Source organism: Peromyscus leucopus, chromosome X (assembly GCF_004664715.2).
Source record: "Peromyscus leucopus breed LL Stock chromosome X, UCI_PerLeu_2.1, whole genome shotgun sequence".
NCBI lineage: Eukaryota > Metazoa > Chordata > Mammalia > Rodentia > Cricetidae > Peromyscus > Peromyscus leucopus.
This window is the reverse complement of record NC_051083.1, coordinates 16,012,716-16,040,621: the sequence shown is the minus strand read 5'-3', so window position 1 is coordinate 16,040,621 and position 27,906 is coordinate 16,012,716. Positions and strand designations below refer to the sequence as shown.

Genomic DNA, 27,906 nt, shown 5'->3' with positions numbered 1-27,906 from the left:
AGTCCCCATTCAAGTTCAAAGTCAGATGAGTAGACAAGTGTTGGTGGAAGGTCGGGTTTTAGGCTTGACTAGTGGCACACACTGGTGGGGGAATAATTAAAGAAATGCTCAGCTCCAGGCTTAGCCCCGAGCTGCTCTTGAGAGTGCAGCACGTGACTAGCACCCAGGGTCAAAATAGACAAAGGGCGTAGACCAGGACTAGATCTGATGGAATGACGAAAATTCTGATGTCAAGCCAGAGGCACAGTGATGACAAAGTAAGAGAGGCCCAAGGTTGACCAATAGCATTCTTTTTTATTCTTTCTTGTTTACTCAGTGTTTAGGTTCCTTTAGGTTGTGAGTCAAAAGTGTCACCAAGATGAAATTAAAGTAGAACGTCAATTCTGCCACCTCAAAAATTTTACAAGGAGGAAACCCCCCGAATCATGCAAACAATATTCATCAACCATCCTGAAACCAGACTCACTAAAGAAAATGGAGAGCGTGAAGAAAAGGAAGTTCGAGGAAACTGGTATTTCCCCCAAATTATCTTGCTCCCTCTAGACCTTGATTGAAACCGTATCTATTTGGTGCAGCAGAGAGTTAACACACAGGTCTGAACTGTTATCCTTGGGAGGGCCTCTTGGAAGATTAGTATTTAATTGGCGTGTGGTACCCTTCACTGTATCCATCAGCTGTATTGTCTGTCTTCATAGGAAATCACTGACCCCCAAGCTGGGTTAGGAATGTTGGCACACACACATGATTTTGACAACATGACCAGTCCAGCTCACTGGTATCATTATCTCATAACCATTTGCCTAAGATCTATCTGATGGAGCCAGAAATGCTTTGCCTACAAGTGATCACACTATTAAATGACAGATTAAATAAACAGGGAATTATCTTCTTCCCTCAAAGAGCTGCTGTTAGTTCCATAGCTCAGCAGTACTGTGCTACCAGGTTGGTGACTCTGAAGTCCCAAGACGTTAGCCGAGGCTGCAACTGATGCAAATGTAGCAGCACGTGGATCTGGGAGAATTAGCTGTAAGAGCCCCTGGCGATCCTTCAAACTGAAATTTCTTCATGATTCTAACCATTGACAATGACTTTGGAACTTATTTCCTTGCCAATAGCCAATCATGAACTAATTTAGAATTTGGTCTCTGAGCTGGACGGGCATGGGAGGAGCTAGGGGTGAGCTTACAGATTTTCTCTTTCTTCCTCCCCACAGGAGGACTGTAGCTCAGCCCGAGTCCATGGCTGTCTGCATGCCAATCTAGAGCTCTAAGACCTCCACACACCACTTCTGCTCCCTGGTTGGGGGCCATAAGTCAATGCACAGATAAGAGTGGGGTGTCCGGTTGGGAACTTTTACAATGTAATCTGATGAAACCCTTGGGGTTGAACTCACCATTCCTCTCCTAAGTTCTCTATTGCTGTCTGATCCTGCACCCCAACCTCCCTCACCCAGGAAAAGGCAAGCTCCTCAGCATGGCCCACAAAGCCCTCCAGACCTAATGTCATGTGTCACACTCAGCCGGGTCATACTCTGACACACTCCCGTCTCGGTGGCTCTGCGCTAGCCTTTCTTTCTGTTGAGGATGTTCTTCTACCCCCCCCCCACGATGACCTCCCTCATTTCATTCGGATCTTCAAATGACATCACCAAAAGAAGCTCCCGCTCCCGTCCCTGCAGCCTCGTCCCCTTTCTTCCTTTCTTCATCTCCACACCGCCCATCTTGAACTAGCCTATTATATACAGATGCTTGCTTCTCCACTCAATAGGGTTAGACCCCAACCAATCTGCCTGAACTTGAACTAGTGTATGTCGAAAATGCATTAATATACCTAACCTACCAAACACCCTAGCTTAGCCCCACCGACCTCAAATGGGCTCAGAACAGTGACATTATTCTACAGGTAGGCAAACTCACCTAATGCAAAGTCTATTTTATAACAAAATGTTGACTAGCTCATGTAATTTACTGAACACCATACTGAAAGTAGAAAAACAAGACCAGGTGTATGTGTGTGGTTCTGTAGCACTGTACGGTCAAAAAATTGAAAAATTATAAAGCAAATTATACTCCAAGGAATGGCTGTACTTTGTATACCGCGTGCTTGCGTCCCCTAGGATGCAAGGCCACAAGGGCAGGAGTTTGCGTTGGTTGAGGCCACAGCAGCATCCCTCCTTTTCAGAACAGTTCCTGACAACACAGTTGGTGCTCTCTTTCCTGTCTACTGACTCACAACTACGTGACACATCACAGCAGATACTCAGTGCTTGTTGCATGGATGAACACAATACTGCACAACCGAGGAAGCCATCTCCCTTTCACCGGAGGGCTCAGTGCTCCCTAGTGCCCCCTTGTGGGAGACCTGGGAGTTGCCCCTCAACACAACCACGGAAGTTTTATTTACAACACAAGCCCGGAGGGAGAGGAGGGAACGGCCGCGGCGGTGGCGGGCAGTGCAGGGCTGGCGGCACCCTACTTTTGCTCTCGTCTCCAGACGATGACCATGCCATTGGCGTCGCTGGAGGCCAGCAGACTCTCGTCACAGTTGAAGCTGACGTCGAGCACTGGTGCACTGTGGCCCTGCAGCTTGTTCACAGCAGCCTTGGCCGCCCGCTCCACGTCAAAGAAGTGAACACACATATCCTCACTGCCTGTCACTGTCCGGATAAGAGGGAGAGAGGATCAGGGGGCTGGTGGGGAGTCCTTGAGGTTGTGGGAGGTGGGAGGGCCTCACGGAGCTTGGGGTAGTCTAGAAGGAACCCTCCCTAGATGGGAGTTCATCTGCCCCCTTTGGTCCTGTGGGCAGTAGGGGAGGTTTTAGGCAAGTGTGGGGTCTGTGTCTCAGCTATGAACTTCCCAAGCTGTGCGTGGCTCCATGTGGAAAGTGTTAGGCATGAGGCTGTTAGGGCACAAGAGAGCACAAGGCCCAGGAAGTCATGGCTTCAGTCTGGCACGGTGATGGAGCCAGGCCGGCAGTAGTAGTGGTCTGTGCCTCTTCCCAGTTACCCGGGGCCCCTGCCCCCCCCCTCCAGCACTCACCCACACAGGCCCCCTGGCGGAAGGACATGAGGGGGCAGAAGATACTGCGCACAGGGTGGGAGCTCTGCTCAATGGGGAAGCTCCTCTTCAGCTGCAGGGTCCCTTCATTGTCCACCACCCTGAAGAGAAGGCAAAGGAAAGGGGTCAGGGCAGCAGAGCCTCAGCCTCAGGAGGCGAGCGGCAGTCTATGTTCTGGATCCTGTATCTGAGACATTCACAGTGCTCATGAAGTTCAGATTCATTTTCATCTGCAGACAGTCCTACTATGTTGTACAAGCTGAGTTTGAACTCAGGCATTCAAGTGATCCCCCTGCTCCAGCCCTAGAGTGCTGGTATCTATCATCACCCCTAGCATTTTTTTTCAATTTCCTTATTTTCGTTGTATGTGTATGGGTGTTCCGTCTGCATGTGTGTCTGTGCGCCATGGGTGTATAGTACTGGAGGAGGCCACAAGAGGGCGCTGGAGCCCTTGGACGGGAATTACAGAGAGTTGTGAGCCGCCATGTTGGGGCTGGGAACTGAACCTCACTCATCTGTAAGAGCAACAAGTAAGTTTTTTGGTTTTTGTTTGTTTGTTTTAAAGATAGGATCTTACTGTGTAGTTCTGGCTGGCCTGGAACTTGCTATGTAGATCAGTCTAGTCTCAACCTGCCCCTACCTCCCAAGTGCTGTGATTTAGGACATGAGGTCCCTCCTACCCCCGAGACAGGGTTTCTCTGTGTAGCCCTGGCTGTCCTGGATCTCACTCTGTAGACCAGGCTGACCTCGAACTCACAGAGATCCTCCTGCCTCTGCCTCCCGAGTGCTGGGATTAAAGGCGTGCGCCACCACTGCCTAGCAGGGCATGAGCTTATGTCCAGCTTTAAAAAGCATAATTTTTTTTGAAGTGATTCTGGTCATTAGGTTTTGCACCCGAGCTAGAGAACTGTAACATGACAGCGATAGGTGGGAAGAATGAATTTTGACCTCAAATCAAAAGAACAAAATAATATAGGCTATGGGTGAATCTCAGTGGTAGAGTGTTATTAGCATGTACAAGGCTCTGGGTTCAATTCCCAGCACCAAATAAGGAAAAAGAAAGGAAACTGGAGAGATGACTCAAGTAGGTAAAGACACTTGCTGCCAGGCCCAACAACTTGAGTTCGAGTCCTGGGACCTGCATGGAAGGACAGAATAAACTTCTGCATATGCGCGTGCGTACACACACACACACACACACAGAAATAAATGTGAAAAAAATCAAAACAAAGGGAAACACGTGCTGATATTTTCCCTTTAATCATAGTATTGGGAGTGGAACCCACAGCCTCATATGTGCTGGGCAAGTGCTCTCTACCACCGAGCTACTTTCTCAGCCCTTTATGTAGTTTGCCTTAGTTTGCTTACCTATGCCATCTGAGATAATAACAGTATCTACTTTCCAGGCTGCTGTGGCGATGGAAGAAGGCGGTATGTATGATGTGCTTTGAACAGGGCCTGGCCATCGCAATGCTCATGTAGAGGCTCATTACTGCTTTTCTTATTTATGTTGCTATTGCTATTGCCATACTGTACACTGTGTACACTGTGGGCCATGTATCACCATACTATGTAGTGTGTGTGTGTGTGTGTGTGTGTGTGTGTGTGTGTGTGTGTGTGTGTTTCTGGGGATGGAACCCAGGGCTTTACACTTGCTAGACAAGCACTCTGCCACTAAGCTACATCCCCAACCCTACCCTCATCATCCTGTGAGGTCAGACCCCTGTCCTTGGTGAAATGAATGTGATGGCGACAGGTCTTGTTCCCCTCTGCCGCCCCGATGGCCCCGGTAGGGGAGGAACCCACCTGTAGAGCAGCAGCTTGTTGAGGCAGGCGTTGATGAGCAGGGAGGGGTCCCGCGCTTCACGGCTGACCCAGGAGCGGGCAGAGATGCTGGTTACAGGGCTGCCCTCCTGCACTACCAGTCGCTTGGCTTTGGTCAGCTTCCCTGAATCAGCGGAGGCAAAGGAGAGGACAAGGACTGAGTCCTGGCAGAATCAAAAGGAGAGGGCACCTAAACCGAGGCCTGTGGCCTGCCTACCTGTGGCCATGTCAAAGAGAAAGGAGAAGATACTGCCACGGTCATCACCTGCCCAGAGAAGGCGGCCAGGGGCGTCAAAAGACAGGGCGAGGACGCGGCCTGTCAGCTTGCTGGAGCCACCCTTCACTTTCTTGCCTGTGGAGATGTTCATGACATGCACATTGTGCTTGGCATTCCCCACCTGTGGGTGGAATACACACACTATCATTCCGACTCATCTAGTCCGTCCTTGAGTTTAACACGTTAGGACTGTGCCAGGTACCCCGAAGGTGACCCAGGCGTCATTCCTACTCCCTAGTTATCCCCTCCATATGCTTACAATAGGCCAGTTGCTCGTGAGACAAAGGCAGTCCCAGAGCCAAAAGGCTGCCCCTTGGCCAGTCTGAAAACTTGAGCTTAAAATACCCTTACAGCTTTCCCTTGCACCCTGGTCTGCCCCCTCTCGAAGCCCAAGAGCTGCTAGCACGGAAATGAGACAGGGCCCCAAGGACTAGCTCACTCATGGCCTGTTGTTCCCCTACATTTCAACGCCCTACCCCCAGGCCACGCCAGACTTTCCATGTCTTCCTCTGCCCTCTGATCACCAGTCTGTCCTGGAGTCTGACCACAGTGGGGCTGCCACTGATAGACTACATGATCTTTCAGCCTCATCCTCTTGCTCCCTAGCAGCAGCCTCTGGAGACAGAAAACTGTAAGACTGTGATGCGACCAGAGGAACCCCAGGGCCATGACCCCCCTGTCTAGCCCAGCCCAGAAGTCTACCACAGCAAGGCCTTCTCAGATCATGAACTGTGCTTTTTTGTTTTGTTTCTTGAGACAGGGTTTCTCTGTATAGCTTTGGTGCCTGTCCTGGAGCTCGCTCTGTAGCCCAGGCTGGCCTTGAACTCACAGAGATCCGCCTGCCTCTGCCTCCCGAGTGCTGGGATTAAAGGCGTGCGCCCCCACCACCCGGCTGAACTGTGCTTTTTGTTGGTCTGTTTCTCTTTGAGTCTGCCCACAGGACTGCTGTGATAGGACTTGCAGGGATTAAACCTTTATCCTCTGGTGCCCCGAGACAAGCCTCCAGACCCAGCATGCCCGCCCAGGGTGAGCAGGTGTCCTGGAGCCTGACCACAGTGAGGTTGTTGTTGACGGGCTGGAAGGTACAGCACAGCAGTTCAGCGCCATCAGGGTCAGGGATCTCACGGATGCAGCGGCCGTCCTCGGAGGCCCAGATGCGCATGGTGGCATCGAGGGAGGTGGACACGAGGATGTCATTGGAGAGGGACCAGGCGAAGTCGGAGACGCCACGCGTGTGGCCACGCAGCACGTGCAGCACAGTGGGTGGGGCAGGCACCAGCTGGCACAGGGAGATGCTGCCGTCCAGTGAGCAGCAGGCCAGGCGGTGCCGGTCGTCATTGGCGAAGTGTACCCTTGGGACTGCAAATGCCAAGGAGTCATTTGTGGGAGTCAACACATTCACTGAGCAAAGGAATGGTCACCTCAACAACGGGCTTTCCTTGGCTGACAGAGGCAGCTGTAAACCTTAGAAGGTCCCACTGCCAACATGCTCTCTAAATCTAGCAGGCACTCTGAGGACCGCCAAGGGCTTCTGCAACGCAAAAAAGCTGGCACTGTTCTACTGCGTACTTTACAATAATCAAGCTCTCAGGCGTCTGCCAAACCCTCCACACAGTGTGGCCCACTCGACCCTCTGCAAGGAAGTTACCAGCGAAGGCTTTGAACTCTTCCAAGTGACTCAGGAACTCAGACAGCCCGCTAAAAAGGGCTCTCTTGAGTTTCTGCGGCTCTTTACAGTACCTAAAGCAACAAACACTTTGCAGACGGCTTTTGCACTTGCTAACAGTTTTATGAGTGGTAATTTCTCCTTCTGAGGTGTGGTGCCAGAGACCTTGCATTCTGGAAAAATGAGGCCTTGGGTAGTTGTCTGAACAAATGTTTGGTGATGGGTCCCGCCACCCATTCTCTTACCTGCCTCATCCACGTGCTGGTCAAAAACATGGTACATGCCTGCAAAGGCATAGTTTTCACTCAGCGATGTGTCCCCGGCCATGGCACGACTTGCCTCTGCCACCGATGTGGGTACCACACTGCCAGGAGGCCTGAGCCCCAACAGGAAGTAGGGGCGATAGGAGGTAGGTGTGGGTGTTCAGACTGGCATATCCCAGGGCCTCTCTCCTCCTGGGGAACCTCCACCCTCTGCCTGCCTCTGGTATGTACCTGTCCTCATAGACAGCTCGGTTCATTTGTGCCTGTAGCTGGTAGGAGCCTCGGCTGACAGAACGGCGGTGCCCTCGGGCCCCCAGGGTTCGAGGATCATCTTCAAAGTCCTGCAAACAAGAGAGGGTCAGGGACGGTGCATGCCTCTAATTCCAGCACTTGGGAAACTGAGGCAGGAAGATCACTGAGCTCAAGGCCTGCCTTGGCTATATAGTGAATTTGAGGCCAGCCTGGGCTACATGGTAAGATCCTGTCTCAAAAGGAAAAGAAAGGAGTCTTTGAGAACCACTGAAGTCTGGAGACTTCAAAATAGGACTAGACCTGATCCCTTGTCACCACACGTGGCACCTGCCACCACTGTCGCTGCTCACTGGCCCTCTTCAGTAGCTCCTTCACTAGTGCCTCTGTTTCTGCCCTTGTCCTGCTCAACATATCCTCAGTACAAACACGTTTTCCTCACCAAGAATAACTATTCCCCTCCCCTTCCTCCCCCCCCCCAAAACCACTCAAATCAGCCTCTCACTTCAGCCAGGTTTCATTGTTATCTCCTCAGAGGAGTCTTCCCTATTAAACATAGCTTCCTCCGTTAGCTCAAAGTAGCGAGTGCCTTTTTAGCCGGGCGGCAGTGGCGCACGCCTTTAATCCCAGCGCTCAGGAGGCAGAGGCAGGCGGATCTCGCACCAAAACTACACGCAGAAACCCTGTCTCAAACTCCACCCCCAACCCCCCCTCCCCCAAAGTAGGTCCTTTTCATTCTTCTTGCTGTGTTGGGAACAGAACCATCAGCCTCACGCATACCAGGCAAGCACTCTGTCACTGCCCTACATCCCTGCACCGAACTCTCATTCCTTTTTGTCTCCTAGGTTCATTTTATGTTACTATCGGAGCATTCTACTATACCATGGTAATATCAACTCATTCATCTGACTCGCTCCGTGTTTATCTAATTCACTTGAGACAGGGTTTCTCTGGGTAGCTTTGCGCCTGTCCTGGAACTCACTCTGTAGCCCAGGCTGGCCTCAAACTCAAAGATCCGCCTGCCTCTGCCTCCCGAGTGCTGGGGTTAAGGGAGTCCACCGCCACCGCCCGCCGCTATATTACTTTTTAGTCCTCTACTGACACTAGAACAGTACTTTTGTACATCACCCGTGTTTGACAAAAGGCCATGATGACTATGGAGGTAGGGGAGAGAGACGGACGGCAGCTGGTACAGCCAGGCGCTCACCTCCATTCGGTCAAGGGTAGTGCGGCTGCTGCGGACAATGCTGTTGCTATAGGCACGGGCACTGCCTGGCTCAGAGAGTGGCCCGTAGCGCTGACCCAATAGCTGGCCCCGTAGCCTCAGGTACTGTCGACGCAAGGCTGGGGGGTGGCCAGCCTTGGCATTCTCCCGCAGCAGCTGGCTGCGCCGGCGGATATACTGGGTCCGAAACTGTGGGAACGTTGGTGTGCGGTAGGCGTTGTACCTGTGGGGTCCAGGAGGCAGGGCAGGCAGCAGGCACAGGACAGAGGGAATAAATCAGCTCGAGGCATAGGGTTGTGCCATGAGGTGTTTGGCAGTGATTGGGATGGTGAGAGTGATCAACAGTGGTAAAGGGGGATTCTTCCTGGTACTGTGATGGGGGTAATTCTGCATTAATAACAGGTATGATGAAAAGGTCAGTCTGGAGACAATATTGTCAGTCTGAGGCTCTGTTGGGGGTCAGTCTAGGTCATCTCTATTATCAGTCTAGCATGATGACAAATGTCAGATTGGCAGTGTATGGCAATGGAGGTTAGGGTCAGGTAGTGAGTGATAAAGGTTAGTATGGGGTAGCAATTGGGTAGTAGTAGTAGGGTAGTGGTATCAAGAAAAGTTGGGGAAGAGGACAGGCAATAAGGAGCTAGGTAGGAAGTCACCAGCCAGACTTCCACTTCCCACCCGAAGACAGTCTCTTTGCGCATGTCCATATCTAACCGCATTTTCCCAGCATGCTCTTTAGACCCTTCTCTAGCCGGGCCACTTCACCGCGGGAATATCCCACACCAAGCTAACTGCGCATGCTCACGCAGCCGCACCAGCCAAGTTCTCCGCCCAGCCTCACTTATCGCCATTGCTCATGCACCACAGTAAGTTCCGCTCCCATGGGCTCCAACCCCACGCCTCACCTCGCGTCCACTGCTAAGACTTGCTGCCACACCGCGGCCATTCCCTGGCTTCCTTCTATGGCGCGTCTGCCTGCGGGAGGCTGCAGGACAAGGGCTTGGAATGCCGGCGTCCCAGACAGAGGAAATCTAGTTCCGCCCCTTCCACCAGGTGACAGTTGCCATAGACACGAAGTCCCTCCACACAGGTGATGTCGCGAAATCCCACTGGGTCGCTAGCATGGTCATCACTCCAGCCCTGCCTTTCCTGGGCAGCACTCCGGTGACTCACAGCAGCAATTCAGACATGACCCCGCCCTCCCCAGTTGCCTTAGCAACGCCCCTCCCCCACCCAGCCGGTCTTGTTTGACATTCCCCGCCCATCAAGCCCTCTGCCTTCCCTTTTCTAGTCCTAGAGCATAGCCCAGGACCCAGGACCCCCTCCGGGGCTGCCCCAGGTTCTTGAGGCCCCCGGGGCGGCCCTGAGCCCGGTGTCACCGGTTCCTTCTCTCCTCCCTGTCTCAAGCTCCAGGCAAGATGGCTGCTTGCAACCAGAAAGAGCTGCGGAGCACAGAGCAAATCGATAGGAACCTTTCCCAGGGCGTGGGAGCCTCGCAGGCGCATTAAAGGATTGTAGTTTCCCGTACAAGGACAGAGGCTCCACCCCTTGAGTTCTATTCATTTTCCCCTTGACACCTTTTGTATACAAAGGGATAAAGTACTGGGGTTAGAGGGACAGGATGAATATGTCAACCACTTGCTAAAAATGAGAAATAATGACTTTCTTGTGAAAGTGGCTTAGGCTCTTCTCAGCAGCACAAATTTGGCCCCAGGCAAAACTTGAATAAAGTATATACAGAGACTGACCATACATGCAGGGACTGACTCCTAAAACATTCTCTAGCTCTTAGAGCAGTGATGACTCTCTGGACACCTATGTAATGAGAACCCATGTGTGTCTTCACTGGGAGTAACTGGACTTGGATGGTTGCCCCTCGTAAATTTGATTGAGACTTGAGTGTTTTAAGTAACAAGATGCAATTAGGAAAAACAGCTTTGGGGGTTTGACCCAAGGAATCTATCCCAATTGTCTGCTATTCACTTTAAACTAGAATCCGTATCTGAGATATTCATCTCAGAGTCATAAAGATAAACAGAATTTACAAGGCTGAAATTCAAGATGTAAGTCTAGCCTAATGGTAATCCTATAAAGGGAGTGAAGGGGGGGGAGTGACAGGAAGATCATGAATTTGAATCCAGCCTGGTCTAGTCAATTCCAGGCCACCCGGGGCTACATAGTGAGAGCCTATCTCAAAAAGCAAGCAAGAAGGGTGGAGATGGCTCACTGGGTAATTTGTTGCCTAAGACTTTGTTTTTAAATCGCTAGATCCCATGTAAAGGTGGAAGGAGAGAACCCAGTCCCTAGTTGTCTTATGACGTCCACAGGTGTGCTGTGGCGTACAACCCCCAACAAATAATAAAAGCTTTCTTAAAGCAAGCAGGCACAGAAACTCAAGGTATAATATAGTTTCCTACTGTACCTTAACATCAGCTGACCCAATTTTCAAAACTGACTTTTACAATAAATATAATCAACTGTCTTAATTTGGCTTTTTCAAAAATATATTCTTATTTCATGTACATTGGTGTTTTGCCTGCCTGTATGTCTATGTGAGGATATCAGATCTTGGAGTTACAGACAGTTGTGAGCCGCCACGTGGGTGCTGGGAATTGAACCCCAGGCCTACTGGAAGAGCAGCTGGTGCTCTTCACCACTGAGCCTTCTCTCCAGCCGCCTTAATTTGGCTTTCTATGGCTGTGATAAAACAGCGACCAAAAACAATTTGGGGGAGGAAAAGGTTTATTTCCCCTTAGAATCCCCAGGTCACAATCCATCACTAAGGGAAGTCAGGGCTAAAAATCAAGGCAGGAACTGACTCAGTGATCATGGAGGAACACTGCGTACTGGCTTGTTCCCCACTGCTTGCTGTAGCCTGCTTCTTTATACAACCCATGCCCACTTGCCCACAGGTGGCACCACCCACGTCAATCACTAATCAAGAATCACTACAGACATCCCTACAGGCCAATCTGATGGGAGCATTTTCTCAGTTGAGGTTCCCTCTTTCCAAATGACTATAACCTGTGTCAAGCTGACCAAAAAAAAAAAAAAAAAAAAAAAAAAAAATCAACTAACTATAAAAATAGGTGAATCCTGTTGATGGTTTCTCCTTTGTCACTGTATCACTGTTGTAAAATATCCTCTGTAACAATTGCTAAAGAATGAGCTATATTTCTTAGCACAAAGAAATATAGCTTTTTTTGTTTTTTTTTTTTTGTTTTTCGAGACAGGGTTTCTCTGTGTAGCTTTGCGCCTTTCCTGGAGCTCACTTGGTATCCCAGGCTGGCCTCGAACTCACAGAGATCCGCCTGGCTCTGCCTCCCGAGTGCTGGGATTAAAGGCGTGCGCCACCAAGGCCCGGCGAAATATAGCTTTAACAAGACTGTAAATACTCACTGGATAAAGTATTGGACACGGTTTAAGTAGCTTATATATGGTACAGGAGATAGATAGGATCCAGGGCTTCAGACATGCTAAGCAAGTACCTTTCATTTTAAAGACAAGATCTCATGTAACCCAGGCTGGCCTCTAACTCATTATATAGCTGAAGATAACCTTGAACTGATCCTCTGTCTCTACTTCCCAAGTATTGGGTTATCACAACTGGCTTCCACTCCTTTATTAGTTTTTTGAGACAAAGTAGTCCAAGCTGAGCCAGGCAGTGGTATTGCTCACCTTTAGTCACAGCACTCGGGAGTCAGAGGCAGGTGGGTCTCTGTAAGTCTGAGGCCAGCCTGGTCTACAGAGCAAGTTTCAGGACAATCATGGCTACAGTTGAGAAACTCTGTTGCAAAAAAAAAAAAAAAAAATTAACCAACCAACCAAAGTAGTCCAGTCTGGCCTTCAACTGGAAAGGTAGCCTTGAACTTCTGATCCTCTTTTTTTTTTTTTTTTTAACTGTCCCACTGCTGGGATTAAAGACATGTGCCACCAAGCCCCAGATCTAATTTTTTTTTTTTGACTCAGTCTTGCTAAATTTCTCAGGCTGGCCTGGATATTGTAATACTTCCAAGTAGGCAAGATTACATTATTCATCACCACATCCAGCCAATTAAATCTTAATAGGAATGTGGTGAATCCTGTTACCATTCCTAGTTTAGAGAGAAAATATGAAGCACCAGAGAATTAGAGGGTGACATTCTGTTTAACTGCCCCTCATCTGTGATCCATACTATATTTTTATGTCCTTTTTTATTTATCACAAAGAATGGTGTGGTCAATGTGTCTTAAAATGTACTACCTTTATTTACTTGGGAGGGGACACCCATACCACAGTGCATGTGTGGAGGTCACTGGATGACACACAGGTGTCACTTCTGAGTTCCAGGGATCAAGCTCATATCCTCAGCTTTGGCAGCAAGGGCTTTTCCCCACTGAGCCACCTTGTTGACCCTTCTCTTTTTGAGAGTCTTTCTCAGGAAAGTCCAGATTAGATACCACAATCTAATGACAGGACTCAGTGTGAATCAGACATCAATACAAAAGGTTTGTGCTAGCTTTTTCGAGAATATTTGCTATTGTTTCAAGAAGCAGTGAACTTTTTGAAAAGACTATAATTTGGCCACTAGGAGAGGCTCTGCTGATCTCAGGCAAGTCACAGAACCTGTCTGTGACTCAGTCTCTCCATGTGAAAAACCTGTGTCACAGGTACAGGTTAGACTAGTTAATACATATAAAGCTTTGCCTAGCACCTGGAATAGATACTAAATTTTTATTTTTAAAAATGAGCATACAGGGCCGGGTGGTGGTGGGCGGCGGCGGCGGCGGCGGCGGCGGGCGGCGGCGGCGGCGGCGGCGGCGGCGGCGCACGCCTTTAATCCAGCACTCGGGAGGCAGAGGCAGGCGGATCTCTGTGAGTTCAAGGCCAGCCTGGGCTACAGAGTGAGTTCCAGGAAAGGTGCAAAGCTACACAGAGAAACCCTGTCTGAAAAAAAAAAACGAGCATATAATATTTAAGTTTTATTATAGTACTTTCAAATATATCTTTTCTTGGGGGCTGAGAAGATGGCTCAGTGGTTAGGAGCACCATTGCTGTTGTAGAGGACCTGAGTTCAGATCCCAGATCCCAGCACCCACATTATGTGGCTCAGAATTGCCTGTAACTCCATTTCCAAAGGATCCACTGCCCACTTCTGGTCTCCATGGGCACCTGCACACACGTGGCATTCACACACAAAAATTAAAATATAATTTTTCTTGACTCCCCCATTTTGGCATCTCCCCAACTTCTGTACCCTTCCTTGCCCAGTAACCCCCTTTTCTTCTTTAGCAACTTTTTGCCCCTCTCTCATGGTCCCCTTTCAGCTTCATGACCTACATTCACATTTACTGTTTTAATAAAACTTAGTGGACCCATCTGTCAAGGTATTTCAGGTGCAGAGGTCATATTAATTAGAACTACAGGCACCTCTTGCACTTACTCGGCAACTTTCAATTTTTAGGGGTTAGAGAGATGGCTCAACATTTATTGAAAACTCAGAGGGGTTTGCTGCTTTTCAGAGGGCCCAATTTCAGCTCCTGAGACCATGTCAGACAGCTCATTAACTACCTGCTCCAGCTCCAGGGGATCTGATGCCCTCTTCTGGCTTCTGCAGGCACACACACAAACAGGAAAATTTCTTTTCAATTTCTATTTTTTATTTATTTTTAGACAGGGTCTATTATGTAGCCCTTGCTGTCCTGGAACTCATTGTAGACCAGGCTGGCCTCCACAGAGATCCATCTGCCGCTGCCTCCCAAGTGCTGAGATTAAAGCTGTGCTCCATAACACCCAGCTTCTTTTCCTTTTTTTAAAAATAATTTTTTTTTAGGTGCATTGTCCGTGTGAAGGTGTTAGATTTCCTGGAACTGGAGTTGCAGACAGTTTTGAAGTGCCATGTGGATGCTGGGAATTGAACCCAGGTCCTCTGGAAGAGCAGTCAGTGCTCTTAACCACCCAGCATCTTCTCAATTTTGAAATCATTTACTTGCTCTCATGATATACTAGTTTAAACAAGCTGATGATCAGGCAGTTAGCTGGCAGCTGAGAAAGGCCGATTTACCTCTGCTTTAATGGCCAGGGAGGGAGAGTCTCAGTCTTGTGTGTATCAAGTCATGAGAAGCAGCTCCTGGAGGTTGAGTGACCAGTTACAATGGTGACTTCGAAAAGCTCCAGCCCCCTGGGGCTTTCATGCCCCATTGACTTTAACAGGACCCAGGGCAGTTTTACTGTCGGATGAGTTAAGGTCACAGCCCAAGAAAAGAAGATTGAAGACAGGTAAGCCTCGACTCTGAAGATGACGCTCATGACAATAGCAACTGGGCCAGTGCAGGTTATTTATCTTCCACATTCATCCTCCCCTCGTGTTTCCTGCCTATCTGACCTGCAAAGCCTAAAAATACAAAGAAAAGCACAGGACTACATGGGGTGTGTGTGTGTGCTGTGTACTTCTCATGACTACCACCTGCTGAAATCTAACTTCAGGGGACAGAGTGGAACATTATTTGAAGGAAAGCCTAGGTGGCTTGAGGTGTACTAAGAACCATGGCAAGGTACTGAAATGGGAGGAGCGGTAGAGCTGAGGTGCAATTAGAAGGAGACATTGAATTCTTTGTTTTGAGATAGGGTTTCTGTGTAGCCCTGGCTGTTCTGGAACTTGCTCTGTAGACCAGGCTAACCTCAAACTCAAGATTCACCTGCTTCTGCCTCCCAAATGCTGGGAGTAAAGGTGTGTGTCACTACAGCCCAGCTCACATTTTTCCTCCCTGACTTTTTCCTCCAAATGGGGCAAGTGAGGATTGAGGCATAAAATCACAAGTTAAATTTCCTGCTGGGTGGTGATGGCGCACACATTTAGTCCCATAGCTCAGGAGACAGAGGCAGGTGACTCTGAGTTTGAAGCCAGCTAGGTGTAGAGAGTGAATTTCAGGACAGCCAGGACTGCACAGAGAAACGGGTTGGGGTGAGTGGGGGGAGGTATTCACCATTTCCTGATGGGCAAACTACCTGTCTCTAAAACCAGAGTTTTCACAAACCTGAGTCTTCATAGTGACAAGTCAGAAAGGGCCTGATTCAGAAACAAGATTCCTTCACAGTTAGGAAAGCCTCATGGTCTCCTGGAACAAAGAGCGAGCTAGCTTTCTGCAAAAGTATTTCTCATCCTCCTTGGGTGCCAGGCCCTAGAAAAACAGCAGCAACCCAGCCAAAATGGTCCCTGCTCTCACCAAGCTGTTGTTCCAGCTGCCAAATACAAACAATTGCAGAAATCACTAGTCAGACTGGTTAGTGTTGAGTTAGGGGTGAACATGTCAGCTAAAGATGTCCTATGTGGGGTGGGGGGTGGGGTGGGTGTGTTCGGGACCCATCCCTGGTGCATGGGCAGGCTTTGGGGAGCTGGTGCCTGCAGTGTGGCACCTTGTGCAGCCTTGGTGCAGTGGGAAGGGCCTTGGACCTACCTCAGCTCAGTGTGCTGGTCTCTGCTGACTCCCCACGGGAGACCTTGATTCGGAGGATGTGGGGATGGGTGGTGGCTTGGGAGGGAGGGCTAGAGGTGGGAGGTGAGATCTGTGGGTGGTATGTAGGTTAAGTAGAAAACTTAATTAAAAAAAAAAAAAAAAAAACGTCCTGAGCTCATGAGCCAGTGATTAAAGCCTCAATTCTGGTGTCCTGGGTTAGCTGTCAGCCATTATAGCCGAAGTGGGTACAGCTTCTGACTTTTCTCCCCTGCTACACCTGTGTGGGTTTTGTTTGTTTTTTAAAGAGCCCCATTATGTAACCTTAGCTGGCCTGGAACTTGATGTATCAGGCTGGCTTCAGACTTGCTGAAAATTTCCTGTTGCAGCTTCTCAAATTGTGTTATAGGCCTGCAGCTCATGCTGAGCTCACCCCATGCTCTTCAAGTGTCAGTCTTTGATTTCCTAGCATAGGCCCCACCCAGTCGTCCTCACAGCCCAAGCTATTTTTTTTTTTTCGAGACAGGATTTCTCTGTGTAGCTGTGTGCCTTTCCTGGAACTCGCTTGGTAGCCCAGGCTGGACTTGAACTCACAGAGATCTGCCTGCCTCTGCCTCCCGAGTGCTGGGATTAAAGGCGTGCACCACCGGCGTTTTTTTTTTTTTTTTTTTTTTGTTTTTTAAGACTGGGATTCTCTGTAGCCCTGGCTGGCCTCGAACTCAGAGATCCGTCTGCTCTGCAGCACCCACCCCCACCCAATGCTGGAATTAAAAGAGCACAACAGAACTACCTGGCCAGCTTGAGCCCTCATTACATTTACCTAATGCGACTGTCACAGCCTTAAGAAGACAAGCATGACATTTAAACCCATTAAAATTATTTTGTGGACTTGTGTACGGTGTTTTGCTTGCATGTATGTGCACTCTATGCATGACGGTGCCTCTGGGGTTCAGAAGTGGGTGTGAAAATCTCCTGAAAATAGAGGACATTAGGAACTGAACCCAGGTCCTTTGCCAGAGTAATAAGTGCTTTTAACTACTGAATCATGTCTCCAGTTCCCTCTCCCATTTTGTTGTGGGACAGAATCTTGCTACATAGCCCAAACTGGTCCCAATCGCCCAGCTCAAACGGTCCTCCTGCCTTACGTCTCTCTAGGAGCTGAAACTACAGATATGTATGCATCGTGACACTCAGCTGTGTTCCAATTTGATGAGAAAACTGAACCCCCGCAGGGGTTTCCTACCCATAGCCACAGATACAGAAAACAATGAATTGATATTGAGACACACAGACATCAACGCAGACAGTTCCTTATTCTGGACTGCAGAAATCGCCAACCTCTGGTAGCCAGCTAATAGTGCTGACAATCGTGCTTTATTCCTCTTCTCCCTCTGTGTATCTCCAATATTAAGTACCCAGCCTGTTTTCACATCTGTCTCCTCTGAGCCTACAAATCCATTCCGAGAGTATGTTTACTCAGAAGTCCCCAATTTTGTGACAAATTCATGTCCTAGGAACCTCTTCTTCACACTTGTCACTTAAGTGTTCTTACTTCATCAATCCTGGCCTCCTGTCCCATCCTTCAGGCTTTCACTCCTAAATGTTACATTATATAGTGTGTCATCATCGCTGCCCACCCCCGCCCCACCCCACCCCGCCCCCCAGGTTTCTCTGTGTTAACCCTAACGGTCCTGGAACTTGCTCTGTAGACAACTCAGAAACCCCCTTGCCTTTGCCCAGAGTGCTAGGATTAAAGGCTACCATGCTGGGCTGGAAGGACGGAAGGACTTCCTTTGCCTGAAGTAACCAGATGAGAAGCCAGGCTATGGAGCTTTTGTGTATGTGAACATATGCATAATTGTTTGTGTACAGAGGCCAGATGTCTAGTTCCTCAATCACACTCTATCTTTAAATGTTTTTTGAAACTAAAATACATCATTTTCCCCTTCCCAAACCTACAGTCATGTGTACTCATATATTTTATGGCTGACCACACAACTCCTGTACTGGAGACCAGTGCTCTCATTGGATTTGGGAGCTTGCTCATCTAGGCAGAAAGCAGGATCTGTCTCTACCTTCCCAGTGCTAGCATTAGAGGTGTGCCCTGCTCTGGCTTGCTTATGTGACCCAAACTCAGATGCTGTGCTTGCACAGTAAACACTTCACAGACTGAGCCATCCTCCTTCCCATCCCCTAGAGGGCCTTGGAGGCCACACATGAGGAAGGATGGCAGAAATGAGTTGTCCATCACATTCCAGGGTGGTGGAGAAATGAACAACTCCCCTAATCCTTTTCACGTATTTTTAAAATAGCTTCTCGCGTCTAACTTAGGTTGGCCCAGACTGTTTTAGAATACAGGATTTTCCTGCTTCAGCCCCTAAAGTGTGACTGGATTTAAGGCCCACTTCCTAAGTGATAATGCAGGCCTGGACCTGTAAATATGGCCAGGAACCCTTTGTGAAGAGCTTGCAGATTCCAGGAGCCAAGATATTATTTTGCTAAATAGACACTGTATTTATCTGCCCTCCAAATTATTCAGATTAGTGCAGCCCTCATGAACATTTTCATGGGCAGAGAATGACGGCTAACACAGAAACTGGTCAAAGCACAGTATCTGTGTAGAGATTAGGAAACTGAAGGGACATTATCACATATTTTTCAAGGCTAAGGGGCCCTCTCCAAAGAGTGGATGAAAAGATGTTTTGTTTTTTTCTGAGACAGGGTTTCTTTGTGTAGGTTTGGAGCCTATCCTGAACTCACTCTGTAGACCAGGCTGGCCTCAGAGATCCACCTGCCTCTGCCTCCCGAGTGCTGAGATTCAAGGCATGTGCCACCATTGCCTGGTGGGTAAAAAGATTTTAAGAGCCAAAACTCTGTTAGGCCTGGACTTAGTACCTTCTAGACATTCTAGGCCCACTACACTCATCAACTCACAGCAGCTGTGGTTCCCTGCACTCGCTCAAGCCAACTCCAGCATGGGCCTGGGCCTCCCCCATCAAGAAATACAATGGTTTTGTTGTTGCTTTTTCTTGAGACAGAGTTTCTCTGTGTAGCACTATCCTCCCTGTCCTGGAACTCCGGAGAACAGGCTGGCCTTGAGTTTAGAGATGGGCCTGCTTCTGCTTTCTAGATTAGGAACATGTGCTACAGTGCCCATGGTCTACAGACCAGGGACTGCCCTTAAAAATGGCCATCAAGTCTTCAGCTAGTGACAGGAGCTCTTGAGCTCTTCCTCCTCCACTCTGGACAGTAGCACCCCAGACTCGTGGTTGGTCCTGAACCCTCGAAGAAAGCATGCTGAGTAAGTCACGAAGAGCAGGTGAGGAAGGACTCTTCTACCGCCACCAGTTCCTGCCTCTAGATTCTCGCCCAGACTTCCTTTAATGGACTGCATAAGCAAAATAAACTTTGTCTCCAAGTTATCTATGGCCATGATGTTGTATCACGGCAGTAGAAGCCCTAAGACATTACTTTTAAATCACCAATGGGTCAAAGAAAACAAAAGGACACTTAAAACTTAGACAAACAGAAAATACAATACAAAATGCAGCAGTGCACACTTTTAATCCCAGCAGAGGCAGGCAGATCTGAGTTGAAGGCCAGCCTGGGCTCTTAACACAGAGAAACCATGTCTCAAAAAACCAAAAGATTATACTAGCTAATGATATTTATTTTTTCTTTTCTTTTTTGGAGCTGAAGATCGAACCCAGGGCCTTGTGCTTGCTAGGCAAGCACTCTACCACTGAGCTAAACCCCCAACCCCAATATTTGGTTTTTGAAGGACATTCGATACTTACACACCTTGAAATCACTGAACACATCTGAGTATTTCCTTCCTAAGTGACATATAACTAACTGTAGTGCATTTGGCCATATATTTAGCAAAACAAAAACAAAATTCTTGGCACATGTGGTCAGTGACTGAAAATAGCCAAATCTGAAGACAATGGAGTTAGAATGTAAACAAGCTGAATTTGGAGCTAAGATTGTAAAATTGTTGGAGCATTAGAAAAAGTCTCAGTTGCTGTTTACTGTATGTATCAAATATCACATTCTTTTTATAAAAGAATAAAGTATAAAATTTTATGTGAAAAAAATTCTATGTGTAGGTGTATGTCACAACACATACAGCCTGTGTCTCTCTCATATTCTCTCCTAGCACATTGTGGGATCTGGAGGTCAAGTCAAACCTGGGAACAGGCTCAGAGTCATCTCACCAGCCCTCACAAGTTGAGGTCAACCAGTGTCACAATAAAGCAAAAACAAAAAGAGAGAAGGGTTGGAGAGATGGCTCAGAGGTTAAGAGCACTGACTGCTCTTCCAGAGGTCCTGAGTTCAATTCCCAGCAACCACATGGTGGCTCACAACCATCTAGAATGAGATCTGATTCCCTCTTCTGGTGTACAGGCAAACTTGCAGAAAGAACACTGTTTATATAATAAATAAAATAAATCTTTAAAAAAAAAAGAGAGAGAGAGAGAGAAACCAGTTTCTCTAGAGGTCTGGAAAACTGGCCCAGGAGACCAGGCTGGCCTCGAACTCACAGAGATCCGCCTGCCTCTGCCTCCCGAGTGCTGGGATTAAAGGCGTGCGCCACCACCGCCCGGCCTGGCCCAGGATCTTAAGAGTCCTTGTTGCTCTCCAAGATGACTTGAGTTTAGCTCGCAACACCATTTGGTGGCTCAGCCCCAGGGCAATCTGAGGCTTTTGATATCCAGGAGAACCAACATACAGACCTAAATTAAAATAATCATTTTGGTAAATAAAGATATCTATATAAAAAAAAAATCTGCGCTTGTTTATAAAATTCACAAAAGCCAAGATATGGATCCAACAGAAGCCTAATAAAGGGTAGTAGTCAACCTTTAAATAAAAGCAGTTAAGGATTAGCTGAGGAGATAGCTCAGGGGTAGCATACGCACCTAATGTTTGAAGTCCTGTTTTCATCCTGAAGACAGCACCAGCACAGTAAACTGCAGCATACACTTAAAATGTCTACAGGAATAATAATGGACTCAAGTTTCTGAAAAGGAAATGTGCCCGCAATCCTAGCACTTGGGAAGTAGAAGCGAAATGAGGCCAGCATGGCTTACAAAAGTTCCATCTTAAAAAATAAAAAACCAGCCGGGCGATGGTGGCGCACGCCTTTAATCCCAGCACTTGGGAGGCAGAGGCAGGCGGATCTCTGTGAGTTCGAGGCCAGCCTGGACGACCAAGTGAGTCCCAGGAAAGGCTCAAAGCTATACAGAGAAACCCTGTCTCAAAAAAAAAAAAAAAAAAAAAAAAAAAAAAAAAAAAAAAAAAAAAACCCAAAAAAAAAAAGCAAAAAAAGCTTTGGGCATGAAATTGGTGGAGTGCTTTCCTAGTTGCTATGAAGCTCTGGCTATACCAAGTGAAGGAGAATCAATTGCCAATACTGTGTTACTAAAGCAGGTTTGAGGCAGTGTTAATGTGTAATACTTTATATACCTGTCAATCAAATCAAGTGCTTCTCTGTACAGACAAGGCCTCAGATCTCAGAGGAATGTTGGGATTAAAGGTGCTTGCCACTGCTCCCAGCTTTTCTTTTTTGGATTTTCAAGACAGGGTTTCTCCATGTAGTTTTGGTGCCTTTCCTTCTAGGAAAGGCTGGCCTCAAACTCAAGAGATCCGCCTGCCTCTGTCTCCCGAGTGCTGGGATTAAGGTGTGCACCACCAATCACCTGGCCAAATTCTTTTCTGTCTGCTCATTTTCTAAGGTGTCCTCTGCTCCCTTCCCAGCGTTTTCAACCCATAACAAATATAGGCTGGGCAGTGGTGTGGTGCACACCTTTAGCCCAGCACTCGGAGGCAGAGGCAGGTGGATCTCTGTGAGTTCGAGGCCAACCTGGTTTATAGTTTCAGGAGAGCCAGAACTATTTCAAGAAATTCCAAAAAGGTATCAGTCTAAACCAAAGCAACTACAGCTCACAAATTTTCAATTCCAATGCGCATTAATGTTGTATTCTTCTTTTACCAAATGGTTTCTCATAGGCGTGCTAATTTTTACTGTTAAAACAAATTACGATGCTTTTCTATTTGTAGCACAAGATCAGTAAAATGATGGGCTTCACACATACCAAGACCTTGCTTGCCCTGGATTCAATCCCCAGCAAAACCATTCCCCAAATAAAAAACACCAGCATATTAAGAAAGATTTATTTGGAATGCCATGATTTAACAAGATAAATTACTTACAAGTCCCACCTTCTAATCTACAGGATCCAGGGCAGTTCCTCAAAAACCCACAGTAAGAGCCTTACCATAATCATAATTGGGTAATGGTTCTAAAACTTTTGTCAGGTCTAACACCCAGAATAGTAAATTTTACATCATTGTGAACCAGGAATTGAAAATAAGGGATAGAGTCTGAGCTGAGGAAGGGGAGGAGGGCAGCTGAGAAGGGACTAGGCGGCTTCATTCTGCTACGTGGGCAAAACCAGGATATCGGCCAATTGTCATCAAATGTTTTCACATGCCTTAAGTAAGCACAGAAATTACTTTCATCCAATACCTCTGGAAAAAGCATAGTACACATCCTACACGCCTTCAATGCAGAATGTGGCCAAGGGGTGTGGCAGCATTCCTCAGGAATTTGGTCCATTTTAGACATGTTCCATTGAAAACCCAGCCTACTGAGATAAGTAGTTTCCATTTTAAATGCTGAAACTGAGGAAGCAGGGCCTCAAAATATTTTTGGAGGCTGGAGATAGCTCAGCTGCTAAAATGCTGCTAGCCTAGCATGCATGAAGCCCTGGTTCAGTTCCCAGAATGTATCACACTCCTGTAATTCTAGAAACAAGATGCTTTGACTATGGCATCTGCTATTTTGGATATAGGTCCAATCCCTTACACTGGCAATTTGAGGGGCTTTGAACTTCAAATTTGAGTTCTACCAAGGTCTGTGGGACCAAAGTTCTGCAGTGGGTCTTCTGGGTCCTTTGCCTCGCAATAAACAGAGACAGACTTTGCACAGCTAAATTATTACAATACAGCTTCAGTTATCCCGGAAGGTGGAGCAACTGTTATAGAAATCAGAGACGATTTCATGGTTCTTGTTGATTATCTATTTACCTATGTGTGTATCTATGTATAATACATATTATATATCTAGACACACATCCCCTGAGGAAAATCATCCAGCTGTAGTCGTTTTATGGTTGATTATGAAACACTACCTCGGGTGACAGTGTATGTCCTCCCCACCCCCCAGCTTCAAGGCAGGAAGTGGTTCTGCCATCTCCCACCACCTCACTTCCCCAAAGGCCCAGCATAGAATGCTTCCTCAGACCAAGTACCCACCTGGTGGGGTTAGCCACAATGCCCCATAATCTGGGCCTGGCTCAGTGGGTGAGGCAGAAGTCTGGGAAGTTCCTGAGTCTTCATCCACCTGCCAAAGCAAATTCATGACCATTTGGGTGGGAGAAAGGAGGACCCTTGGGGCCTGTCCCTGTTAGATGGGGGAGACCAGAGACACCTCCATGCCCCAAGGATGAAGCACACTGTTTAATGTTCTGGAGTCTGCAACCTGGTGGTATATTTGGCCAAGCATTAGCCATGTGACAACCATGGACAGAACTTATTTTTCCATTCTAACTAGAACTAATGGAGGACTAATGCCCACAGGACTCAAAGTCATCCCCCTAGAACCTTCACTAAAGGTTCGTGCACAGCTACAGATAGACTCCTCCCCTCCACAAGGGCCATGACTGGCTTCTCACTCAAGACAACCTCCGTGATTCTTTCTACTCAGTGGCCTTATATCCTTAGTCATTTGACTTACCTCCCCAGATGTGGACCACTATGCTATGAGAAGCAGGAGTCAAACGACTCCCCGAAGGTCAAAGAGCAGGGAGAAGTAGAGCCACATGTGAAATCAGAACTCGGAATCCAGTCTGAACTTTCTTTAATCCCTGTTTTCCAACCACATTTCCCTTAGGCCTGACATAAAGTCATTCATTCAGTACATCTCTACCCCCCACAACCCCCATCATTTCAGGAAAGGAGAATGCACTATTCTGTGCATCCCATGTCATGAGATTAAGGTGGTCATGCTCTCAGGACAATCATACAAGTAGGGTATCCACCTTGTGCTCAGAAAAGGAAATAATAGTTGTGAAAAGGACCAAGAAATTACACCAGAAACCCCAATTCTAGCCCTAAGGGAATTGTGTTCAAGCTTGTCTCACCACACACCCACAAAGCAATCTAAACCTTCCTAATTTCTACTTCAAGGCTCAACCCTCCGGCAATTCCTGCCCATCCCACTACACTTGCAAGCTTCCAGCCTCCTGACTTGCCTGTAGTTCTTTCTACAGAGTAAACTGGGTTGAACAAGGAAAAAGCATTATCAGTATTGATTTGTGTTCAGGTTTCATCTTTTAATTAGCTCCATAAAGGACATCCTAAACACATCAGACACAACAGAATATCTTTTCTTCCAGTATTAAAAAAATGACATTCACAAACATTTTCAAGAAGCTCTTCTATATAATCAGGACAATAATCTTGAATAAAAAACATCTCTAGGTAATCATGATCTTGATTCAGATTGCTCATAGGTACATTCAGAAATCACTTTCTGGCCATGATAAACATTGTATACAAGTTTTTTCATATGTCCCTAAATACACATTAATTTTAAAAACATTAGCCTGGCCACTTTTTTTGGCCAGAAACAATCCTGAACCTAAATAAAAACTAACAAAAGAAAAAATATTGGTACCATAACCAATGTCTTAAAAGTTTTCTTTAAAAGGGGAAAAAAATGTTTAAAGAACACATGGAGCTTTCTAAAAGGTCTTTAACAAACTACCTTGGGAGCTCAATTCAAAAATAGAACTTGATGTACTAAAACAGATGTTTCAGCGCAGCTCCAAAAATCTTTATAAATACAGCAATTTGGAAGGACGATCCTGGATCAGAAGTGTTATTCCTTGTGTATCTGAGAATAGTAAGAAGGGGTAGAATTTTGATGTCAGGAAGAAACAGGCTGATAACATGCTCACCTCCCAGAGTTGATAAAGATGCTGCACACCACCTCTTTATTTCTACCATGCTCCACAGAGCAGAAGATTGCTTTTCGGACACCCCCAACTGCCCCCCACCCCACCCCCACTACTAGTTCTGGCATGCACCTAACAGCGAGAGGAGCCAAATGGTGCCCATAGATTGGCTGGGCAGGATACCAATGCAGCAGAGATAAAGGGTAGTGTGTCCAGAAGAAAAGCAAAGGGCCAGGCCAGCAGGGTCTGATGAAGAGTTTGACACAGGGCCAATATTTGGGGCTCACCTACATATCGTGTGCATGCCCCGTTTCAGTTGTCATAATTGTCTCTGTAATTCCCTCCTGAGTAGCGGTCATAACCACCCTGGCTTCTGGGAAAAAGCGGAATTGGTTTACAGGAATACATTCTACATGGCAGACAGTAACATTAACAACCATACACGTCAATCTCATAATAGTGGATTTACAATACAAACTTCACTACTTTTTCATGCTGATGGAGATTAAACCCACGGCCTGGCACGTGTTGAGCAATTTATCTATGATATATCCAAGCCACACAATACAAAACTTAATAAAAGTGTAAGCAAAATACATGAAGCATATGAACACTATGTAAAAATTACCATCTTTAGCATAAGCTAGATATAAATATTAGGCTACTGAATTATTGAGAACACCAATACCAGAGTTATCCCAATCTCTCAGCACCCACCTGCCACTGTAGTCTCTAGACCGTCCATATCCATAGCCATATCCTCCAGGCCGGCTGTCATATCTTCCGCCTCCATAGCCCTGGTCTCCACCACCTACAGAGAAGTATTTAAAAATAGCAGTTGTTCAGACATAGGCTTCTAACAAATAGCTCTCTGCCTCATCTCATAATCAAACTACCACTGCACTTACCTCTAGAGTAGCTGCGACCACGCCCATGGGCCCCAAAGGCACCCCCTCTGCTTCCCCGGGCAGACTTGCCTGCATGGTCCACACGGATCTGGCGCCCATCCAGGGACTAGGTGTGGGAAGGAGACAGACACAAGGAAGGGTTGTCTGTCAGTCAGAGCAGTGACGAAGAAGAATGGGCACAGGCAAGTGGACAAGAGCCCAGAAATTCCTGCTGGGCACCAAATTCTGGGTGCCATGTTCCAGAACAAGCTCCTCGGACCAGAATGGCTTCACCAGGAGCTATAGAATCCCACACATGACCTGAATCCACCGTGCTCCCCTGCTACTACTTACATCTCGACTGAACTCAGGCTGAGTTCTCCTCCCCACTCTAAGCTGCCCGACTATTAGGGCTAGACACCTCTCTTGGTTTGAGGCTTCAGAGTCCATCCCAGAAGACTCACGAGGTCCTCTCCGGGCCAGGCCCACAGGTCTGCAGACTCTACTACCTAAGCCCCGAGCAGGTCAACCATCCACAGGTGGCTTCTCGGCCTCATGCAGGACCAGTCGTCGCCTCCCAGGCAGCCCGGCTCTGTCTGCCGCTGCCCTCCACCCCCTAGAACAGAAGGCAGTCATGCTCCTGTGAGTGGACACTGCGGGGCTTGGTGGCCACGCTGCCCCTGGCAGACATAGAGGGAAAACAGAAAGAACGAAGAAAGTGGCAGACAGGGAGAAGGCTCCTCTGGAGGCAGGAGGCCTCACCTCTCCATTCATGGCTCTCATGGCATCGGAGGCATGCTCTGGGTTGGTGAAGGTGATGAAGCCAAAACCCCGGGATCTCTGAGTCTCCCGGTCCTTGACAACAACCACTGGGAGGGACAGAAATGTAAATGTTAGCATCCTAACATTTCAGTGGCAAAGAGAATGGACACCTCCCACCCTAAATCCTGTAGCCGGACTGCATCTTAGAAACACAGGAAGTTAAGGAGAATTTCTGGTTCTAAGTCCCAGACTGAAAACTAGCTTGTATCCAACAACCCTCCTCCACCCGTGGGCTGCTCCATAGCTCACCCTCAGAGATCGGCCCAAAGCTGCTGAAGTGGTCTTCGAGTGCCTGCTCATCGGTGTTGAAGTTGAGCCCTCCCACGAAGAGCTTTCCTTCCTCAGAAGACATGGCAGAATGCAAATCCTACGGGGCGAGCATGTGGGACATTGGGGGAACTAGTAAAGGCGGGGAAGGGGCGAGATGTCAAACACCTGCTGGAGACCGAGAGTGACAGGGAAAACAGAAAGTGGGTTCACAGAAATAAACCAAACGGCAGGCAGGACACCCCCAACAGAAAAGGCGGGAACCGGCAAGCCAGAGCGAGCCCGGCCGCCATTTGACGAGCGCTGCCGCGCATGCCCACACCGCCCCACGCCACCCCACCCGTCATTTTGTACGGCCGCGCAGGCCCACAAGCGCCTTGCATTTCCTCTTTTCCCCGCAGAACAAGATGGCGGCCGTCACGTGGGAGGAGCCAGCCGGTCTCGGTGGTCGCGTGCTCACCGCCGCTCCCGACCCAGCCCGTCCCTTCCGGCCTTCCTCCCGTTCGCACGCAGCACGCCAGTCTCACGATTGGGGGGCTTTGCCTTCGAGCCTGGGCCTCGGCCTCCTCGGAGAAGCTCGAGCCTACGTGTCAGCGGCCGCTACTCTTCCTACTCTCGTCCCCCGCTCCCGGCGGGCCGGGCAGTGGGCGAGGGCCGACCCCTGCGCAGGCCCAACGCTGCTTACCTGGAAAAAATGAAAAGTCACAAGGCTGGAGACACAGCGAGCTCTACGGGGCCGGGAGAACAGAGAGGCTGCCGCGCGGGAAGACGCCTGATAAAGCGTGCGTAGCAGCTACGTCACAGAACGTCCCCCAGCGCGGCCCGGCGTGCGTGCTCATTGGTTAAGGCCAGCGGGGGTTGGGTGGTGGGAGAGGAAGGCGGAGGAAGCAATTTGCCTTGCTGCTTCCGGGAA

General features: G+C 48.2%; 2 protein-coding genes across 5 annotated transcripts; both read right to left on the bottom strand.

The window, feature by feature from the left end:
* Positions 1-274: 274 nt before the first annotated feature.
* On the bottom strand, positions 275-10,033 carry Wdr13 (WD repeat domain 13). 3 transcript variants are annotated; one of them, XM_037199469.1, is made up of 10 exons: positions 9,466-10,033; positions 8,543-8,783; positions 7,318-7,427; positions 7,069-7,199; positions 6,209-6,516; positions 5,656-5,772; positions 5,146-5,278; positions 4,863-5,004; positions 3,039-3,157; positions 275-2,656 (listed from the first exon to the last, which is right to left on the bottom strand). In XM_037199469.1, the coding sequence occupies exons 1-10, from the start codon at positions 9,504-9,506 to the stop codon at positions 2,472-2,474; spliced, it is 1,527 nt and encodes a 508-aa protein (XP_037055364.1). In that variant the 5' UTR covers positions 9,507-10,033; the 3' UTR covers positions 275-2,471. The 3 variants fall into 3 exon arrangements, with proteins under 3 accessions (XP_037055364.1, XP_028737221.1, XP_028737222.1); XM_028881388.2 differs by having other exon boundaries at positions 5,098-5,278; positions 9,466-10,029; XM_028881389.2 differs by lacking the exon at positions 5,656-5,772 and having other exon boundaries at positions 5,098-5,278; positions 9,466-10,027.
* A 14,335-nt stretch (positions 10,034-24,368) lies between these two features.
* On the bottom strand, positions 24,369-27,906 carry Rbm3 (RNA binding motif protein 3). 2 transcript variants are annotated; one of them, XM_028881391.1, is made up of 7 exons: positions 27,679-27,906; positions 26,976-27,093; positions 26,667-26,773; positions 25,926-26,031; positions 25,735-25,828; positions 25,305-25,390; positions 24,369-24,956 (listed from the first exon to the last, which is right to left on the bottom strand). In XM_028881391.1, the coding sequence occupies exons 2-6, from the start codon at positions 27,076-27,078 to the stop codon at positions 25,330-25,332; spliced, it is 471 nt and encodes a 156-aa protein (XP_028737224.1). In that variant the 5' UTR covers positions 27,079-27,093; positions 27,679-27,906; the 3' UTR covers positions 24,369-24,956; positions 25,305-25,329. The 2 variants fall into 2 exon arrangements, with proteins under 2 accessions (XP_028737224.1, XP_028737225.1); XM_028881392.1 differs by having other exon boundaries at positions 25,305-25,387.

Excerpts from the sequence above, each read along its gene's own strand:
- Wdr13 (XM_028881388.2), bottom strand. The coding sequence starts at position 9,506 with ATGGCCGCGGTGTGGCAGCAAGTCTTAGCAGTGGACGCGAG. Across the intron at positions 6,517-7,068 it reads CCAGCACGTGGATGAGGCAG|TCCCAAGGGTACACTTCGCC; the intron begins GTAAGAGAATGG and ends TGGCATTTGCAG. Across the intron at positions 2,657-3,038 it reads CCGCCAGGGGGCCTGTGTGG|TGACAGGCAGTGAGGATATG; the intron begins GTGAGTGCTGGA and ends TTATCCGGACAG.
- Rbm3 (XM_028881391.1), bottom strand. The coding sequence starts at position 27,078 with ATGTCTTCTGAGGAAGGAAAGCTCTTCGTGGGAGGGCTCAACTTCAAC. Across the intron at positions 26,774-26,975 it reads CTTTGGGCCGATCTCTGAGG|TGGTTGTTGTCAAGGACCGG; the intron begins GTGAGCTATGGA and ends TGTCCCTCCCAG. Across the intron at positions 25,829-25,925 it reads TGGTCGCAGCTACTCTAGAG|GTGGTGGAGACCAGGGCTAT; the intron begins GTAAGTGCAGTG and ends ACTTCTCTGTAG.